Source organism: Nanorana parkeri, unplaced genomic scaffold (assembly GCF_000935625.1).
Source record: "Nanorana parkeri isolate BGI_ZX_2015 unplaced genomic scaffold, ASM93562v1 scaffold94, whole genome shotgun sequence".
NCBI classification, from domain to species: domain Eukaryota; kingdom Metazoa; phylum Chordata; class Amphibia; order Anura; family Dicroglossidae; genus Nanorana; species Nanorana parkeri.
In genome coordinates, this window is record NW_017306362.1 from 1,015,443 (window position 1) to 1,022,889 (window position 7,447).

At 40.2% G+C, this 7,447-nt stretch overlaps 1 protein-coding gene across 1 annotated transcript; it reads right to left on the bottom strand.

The window, feature by feature from the left end:
- Positions 1–1,902: 1,902 nt before the first annotated feature.
- Positions 1,903–2,871, bottom strand: LOC108783921 (olfactory receptor 5I1-like). Its single transcript, XM_018552632.1, has one exon. It carries the CDS (start codon positions 2,869–2,871, stop codon positions 1,903–1,905), a length of 969 nt encoding a protein of 322 aa, XP_018408134.1.
- Between the last annotated feature and the right edge of the window lie 4,576 nt (positions 2,872–7,447).

Here is a 7,447-nt window from a genome sequence, read left to right on the forward strand (position 1 = left end):
GCTATTGCAAATTTAAATAGTCAATAGGAATCTAGCAATGCATTCCAATGGGCAAAACATATTTTTTTTTTTCTATTCTGACACAAAAACAAAAACAAACAAAAAAAAGCAGTGTTTCTCTTCTTGGCGGCCGGGAGCGGGAGACTCCCAGAGCGCCAGGGAGAGTTAGGCTGTTTGGAGATCAGTGTCCCTGGTTAGCTGTTAACCAGGGGCGCTGATCTATCTGCAAGTGGCCGGGGCCAGCCGTAAGATCACGGCTGGCTCCGCCCAGCTGTCAGAAGCAGGCTGTCGGCTGGCCAATGGCCGCTCGGCCAGCTTCGGCTTTCAGCACGGCTCAGCCGAGCCGAGGCATATGCGTTCGGTTCGACTGAGCCGCTCGGCCACGTTTGGGAGCTGTACGGGCTATAGTGAATCTGGGTATCTGGGTATATACATATACAGTATATATGTTTTGAAACAGGACAAATAATCAACTTTTAAAGGCACAGCACAAGCAACTTCTTATTGGGTATAGCTTGGCACCTCCTAGTTGGGGAGAAGTAGGAGCCATTCCCTTCTACTTACCATAAAGCCTTAGTGGCCCATCACTAAAATGGACTGATTTACTGGCTAATACAAATGTGTGGGTGGTAGTAGAGTTGGGCAAACCCTGCACTGTTAAAGCTCGGGCTCATTATAAAGTCCAATTCAAGTCACAACAAATGAGGAAACTGATTTGCTAAAAAGGCTGAGAATCTTCATTGAGAAAAATGTGTAACTGTTCACCTTTATCATCCATCCAATTAAGTGAATAGCACTGGTTCATCGGTATTCAAAGTGAACAGGAATTTTCTTTTCACCTGTTTGCATAATTTAAGTGAATATTTACACAACTTCATAATTAAAATCTTATATCTTAATTTATTTTTAATTTTGAATCCATTTATTTGTTTATTTAATTTCTTACTTTGTAATGGAGAGCTTAGTGTAAGCATCACTGATTAAGATGAAGGCACTCTAGCTCATAATACCATTTACATCTAACTAAACTTTTTATTCATTTCTTTGATATTTATATCAAAGAAATACATTCAGGTATTTACAATTAGGTAAATAAATGCAGTTGCATCAAAAGAACAGGTGTGCAAAGTTTTCTTTAGAAAGAAGCAACATCCTGAGTAGAAAAGCCTGTCCCCTTCCATCCTGTGGTAGAAAAGGACCCTTGATATCTGTGTGGAAACAGCGATCTCTCTACAAAGGTTCAACATTGTTTCACTGCAGAGAGACCATTGCTTCCACACAGAGAGCAAAGATCCTTCCCAACAGTATTATGGCAAAGCAAAGGCTTTTCTACTAAGACTATAGCTGCTTTTTATGGAAAACAAACTCTAAAACTTTGTACACTTTTTGTTTTGATGCACCTGGAATGTATTTAGCCAATTTTAAATGACAGTTTATTTGGGTTTATTCTCCTTACAGAATTTGCTGCTCCTATGGGCCCCTAAAGCGGCCAATGTCATTACAGCTGTGGAGAACATCTCTTTAGAGCCAATGATTTACTCATCAAGACTCATCTCATTTCTCACTTTAGTGGAGGCCAAATCATTTTATTAACAGCAATCTTTAGTTCCCTATTTAAAGGCTGCAAGTAAATGGATTAGACTGTGTATTGTCCCTACAGAGTTGGCTGCTCTTATGGGCCCTTAAAGTGGCCAATGTCTTCACAGATGTGGAAAGCTATGGTAGTTTGCAGTGAAGGAGGCTCTGGTGTGGAGTATGGCAAGGTAAAGAACTACAGTATAATAACACTCTGTGGGATCAGCTAGAAGAGAGAGACGGGGTAGAATATTGGCAAAAAAGGGCAGGCAGCGGTGATCGATACTGAAGTGGGTACAACCTTTTTTTCCCTTTAGAGCCAATGGCTTACTCATCAATACTCATCTCGTTTCTCACTTTAGTGGGAGCAAAAATCCGGTAAACTATTTTATTAACAGCAATTTTAACTTCCCTATTTCGAAGGCTGTAAATAAATGGATTCAACAGAGGAGCAATAACCGTGTACATGACAGCCACCAGCTTGTCCTCATCCTTTCCATAACTTGATTTGGGCCTCAAGTACATGAAGAAGACTGAGCCATAAAATATTGTAACCACTATTAGGTGAGAAGTGCAGGTTGAAAAGGCTTTCTTCCTTCCGGACATTGAACTGATGCTCAAGATTGTTGATATTATTTTGATATAGGAGATTACCGTCAATATAAGTGAACCGGATGTCATCCCACCACCAAAGATGAACACGATAAGTTCATTGAGCCACGTGTCCTTGCAGGCTAGTTTTAATAATACAGGGACATCACAAAAGAAGCTGTTGAGTTTATGAGAATCACAAAATGGAACAGAAAATGTAAACGCAGTGTGTATTAAGGCATTTAAAGCTCCGATAATCCATGATCCGGCAATGAGTTGAATGCAGCCTACCTTGTTCATAATGATGTTGTATAAAAGTGGTTGACATATGGCATTGTATCTATCATACGACATGGCTGCAAGAATGTAGAACTCAGTGCCAGCTAAAAACAAGACACAATACAACTGAAGAGCGCATCCATAGAAGGAGATCCTTTTAGACTCTGATAGGAGATCTGACAACAATTTGGGAACAGTTGTTGAAACATAAAAGATTTCTAAAACAGAGAAGTTAGCAAGAAAGAAGTACATGGGATTCTGGAGTTTTACACTGAAGTTATAGGCCATTATGATAAAAATGTTTCCAACCAGTGTAATTATGTACATACATAAAAAGACAATAAAAAGTACAATTTTAAATTCAGAAACCTCAGAAAGTCCTGCGAGGTAAAAATCTGTGTTAAAATTGTAAGTTTCATTACTCATCGTTGCTCTTTGTTCTGAGGAGGAGGAAGAGAATAATATATTCAACATGTAACATTACTTTTGTGCTATAAAACTGGACATCATAAACCATAAATAGTAGTGCATAAATTAAAAAATGTGAAATGTAATAATAATAGATATTTTAAGTCTAGTGAGGAAAGACCCACAAGGTTTGGTGAAGCTGCTGTATTAAATTCCCCTAAGGACTACATTTATTGAAAATTCCAGACACAGATTATTTTTTGTCCTAGAATGAACACGAGTGAAGTGAAGATTCAGTGTTCCTCTGGCTGGAACACACTGTCAACGGTAGGGTACACATGACCACTGACACCAGTCAAGAAAGAATCATAGGCAGGGGAGACATCTATATTATTCCCATTCAAAAGGCAAACCTTTTGATGGCTGGAACAGATGCAGCAAGGGCAATGTCACTGGGCTTTATGAGGCTGTTATGATTGGTTGGAGACCCTGCTAGAACTGTCGCCTGTAGCCCCTCCTCTTTTGAGGACTCACCACATGTTTTAATTTGTTCCATTTCGGCTTTTACAAGGAAAAAACAAGAGACTTGTTTTCATAGATGGCACTGCAATTTAGACAGGGCTTTACAAACTACACATTCACATAAGCCCCTGCCCTCAAGGAGCTTACAATCTAAGGTCCCCATTCCATACGCATACTGGGCCCATTTTGAACAGGAGCCAATTAACCTTCCAGCCAGTGGCGTAACAACCGGGGGGGCGGGGGGGTCGTTCGCCCACATAACTCTGGTTACGCCACTGCTTCCAGCATGTCTTTGGAGTGTGGGAGGAAACCCTCAGAAGCACGTGCAAACTATTTGCAGTTTCCTGACCAGGATTCAAACCCAGGAACCACCAGTGCTACAAGGCAGAAGTGGACTAACACTAAGCCACTGTGTTGCCCAAAAATAACAGTACAGTAATATCCATGTACATAAGCCTTTATGTGTTTAAAAGTGTGCTACAAGAAATCTCACCTATCTTCTTTCATTTTCAGAATTGAACAGCACAGGCAGGTTCCCTTTAATTGGAGTAGATAGCTGAAGCCATCTTCAGCAGGTTTGTCACAGGCTTTTGGACCAAATCACAGTCTCTTTTTTTTTTCTTATGCAGCCTGCCTCTTATGTGTGAGAGCAAGGCTGCAGAGGGTTCAAAGAGAGAGCACTGCGTAAACCACGTAATACAGGGACCTTCCTTATTTTAATTCTTGTATTTAAGGTAGAGAAGAACAAACTTATTTTGATGAAAGCGGAAAATTCTTTTTTGTGTATTCTATTATTATTTGTATGTATTAATTTATTTTATTTCTTTCCCCCATTCCCCCATTCTGTGACTTTTGTTCTTTAAAAAGAAAACATAAAATAACGAGAATAATGAGGTGCCATGATCAGCTTAAGTAACCCTCAGCAGCTACTTGGAAGCCACTGCACTCTTAAATACCACCTAAGTTTCACCATTACATTGACTCCAATTTTGCCCAAAATGGCAGAATTTTGGTGCTATCTCTCTTTTTTTCTGAAAGTTTGGGGAATGAAAACTCTCAATCTCAGTTTGGCTCATCCCTAATTCCCTCCTCTCTGGAGCCAGAGCCAGCTGTATCCACCCGCTCCCTTGTCGGTCCCTCTGATGAGTGCTAGAGGAACAGAGAGGGCAGCAGGGGAATTCCTGAGGGGAGCGGTGACTGATATCATTGTTTTCTTCAGGGGGGAAGAGCTGAGCAATCATCAGTTCATGATCGCTCAGCTCTTAATCTATTGACTCGGCATGTGACACCTGTAGTGTCACACGCCGGCTCTAAGTATTGGGAAGAGTCAATTTTAGTTTCCCAATACTTCTCCTTTGAATTTGTTGTGTAATTTTGAATACTGAGATGTTGATAACCAAAAACTAGATATAACAGAGTCTATCACCCATAGCTACTTGTTATATTATTTGTTCTTTTCAAATCTGCAGCTTTCATTAAAATAATTCCTAGTGATTCTGCCATGAAGGTTTTTGTTGTAGCACCTCCTGTTATAGGGTGGCATCACTTTATTCTTGTCCCACAACTGTGTTCCAGTGCTGCCACCCCATCACACTGGGTTCTGATAGAGTCTACAAGTAGGTTATTTAATGCATATTATGAAGGCATTGTCATCTGCTGTCATCAGCAGGAAACCTACCCTGTGATTTACTATGCAACTATCACTGGAGTGCATGTAGACCGGAAGTGGCTGCAAAGAGACTACAAAAGACCAGCAGCAATGGGATGCAATAAAGGGTGAGAAGAGTGTCATGTGGAAAAAAAAACGTGGCAGTTGTTTATGATATACAGTGCTTTAGTAGACTGAATGACATCCGCTAAGGGATTACGTCTTAAAAATAACTTACCACCCTGTTTTCCAGTTCCATCAGTAAGAAAGGTCATTCAAATGCGAGATTTATCTTTGTCTCTGTTTACGTTTCTTTATATTCTATTTTCTAATCAGAAATAAAGATCTCAGTATAGACCAGAGTTTAAATAAAACTCAAGATTCATTGTTGTCTTTGTATATGTTTAGAAATGCCAATGGATTTTAATGGGTAGAAAGTGGAGTATACATCTGTGGAATGATACCATTTGTTGAGCGGTGATGCTGCAGGCTTTGCTGACCGAGGAATATCACAGGATCATTTTATTAAGATTTTATCATCCACTGGGAAGCTGTTTATCTTCTTGGTGTCAAATCCCACGTGTCACGCTCAGCTATTATCAAGATTTCTATTTACAATAATAATTCTGTGTATTTCTTTAAGTTGCCCAAGGGAAAGGTTGTATTAGGGTTTTGTTTTGGGATACAACCTGGTACATTATTATTATATGTAGAAAAATAGATGTAAGTAGGGCCCTTTGAAGAGTTGGTGGTGGTGTTGGGGTACCAAGCCTCAAAGTTTACAAACCCCCATTAGTTCTTTATTGCTTTCTGTTCTGGCAATCTTTGCCCAGAAAGTTCTTTCAGTTTTGCTTCAAGCCCATCCATGGAGCCCACCTATGTGGAGTCTGCCAGCACCAAAATCATTCCGGGTGGAGTCACCTTTCTTTCTTAAGCTGGCCATACACCTATAGAATATCTGCAGATTTTCTTTGGTCACATGGAAAAAGTGCAACAGATTCCTCCATCATCTCCATCATCTCCATCCATCGGCCCCGCTGACTCTCAAAACACCTGAACAATGCCGGCATCCAATCAGATCGTTCAGGTATTTTAACAGCCAGCTGGGCCGATTAGCAAGATACTGAAGCTTGGCCCAGCGGGAGATTCCTTCATCCACACAATTTAGCGTAGATGGAGGAATCTGTTGCACGTTTTCCATCTGACCAAAGAAAATCTGCAGATAATATATAGGTGTATGGTCAGCTTCAGCCCTGATGAAGGGGGGATCAGCTAAAATACATTGGCTACCATTTGTGATCTTTGTTGTGAATAATAAAGACCTGCTGGACTTACTAAAAGCTTGTGGCACTCTTTCTCTTCCAGTGTACTTTCAGTTGGGATCTGGCAGACCACACCCCCACCCCAGGCCCAGTGGTTTCCACAGGGCTGCCTTTTTTTCAAACCCAATTGAAGCCTCAGAATGTATTACTTTAATGTGGTCAGGATGCATATACAGTGTTCCCTTTTTATTTTCGCTGCTGTTATATACTGGTCTCGTCTTTTTTAAAAATATTTTTCCTGCACAGATTATTTTATTAAAGGACAATCTTAAAAATCGTTGAGCTTATCTCTATGCTCTGCACAAGAACTTAACGTATCCTTGTCTTTGTGAAGTGCTACTGTATAGTGAAACCTGTAATATTCCTGTCTGACCGGACAGTGGTATCATAGGCTTTGTTTAAGTTTTGAATGGTTACAGAATTTGCTGGGAATGGTGCATGTTTCCATTGAAACCCGTGGTGGCAGCTACTGTTTTGTGTGTAAAAGCCTAGCTGCGGAGTTAAAAAAAGGGGGGTATTCTGTGATAAAGGATCACTGAAAAAAGTTGTTACCAAGAAGACTGGGACAGGTTTGAAAAGTAAAAAATTTATTTTATTGATATTTCATTAAAATTAACATAGCACCATTACATTGCCTTCCTTCATGATTTTAAAAGAAGACAAACGTTTGTCTGCGGCTTTCATACACTCTCACTTTGACAACAATGGGCCCCACACACACATTGCAAAAATCGGTCAGCACAGGAAAAACAAAAAAGGGGGGCGAAAATTCTGGTGGAGTTTCAAAGAAACAATCATTAGCAAATTGAAAAAACTAGAAATATGAGGAATCAAAACATTTTCCCAAAGTCCTGCGAAAGGGAAATCCACCGAAAGTGTAGTTGGCTTTTTTGGTTAATGTAATATAACAACCATCAGAGGGGTTTACCGTATCACAGGTATTTTCCCGTCTCTGGCCAAAACAATGGGTATGACTCAATTTGCGCCGGCTGAGATGAAAATGTACTAACCGGTTGTAAAAGTGTTAATGCACTGTCTATGCTGACGGCTTGTAAGTGGGTTTCCCCTTGTGAATGTTGTCAATGCCGTTGTGGGATTTAAT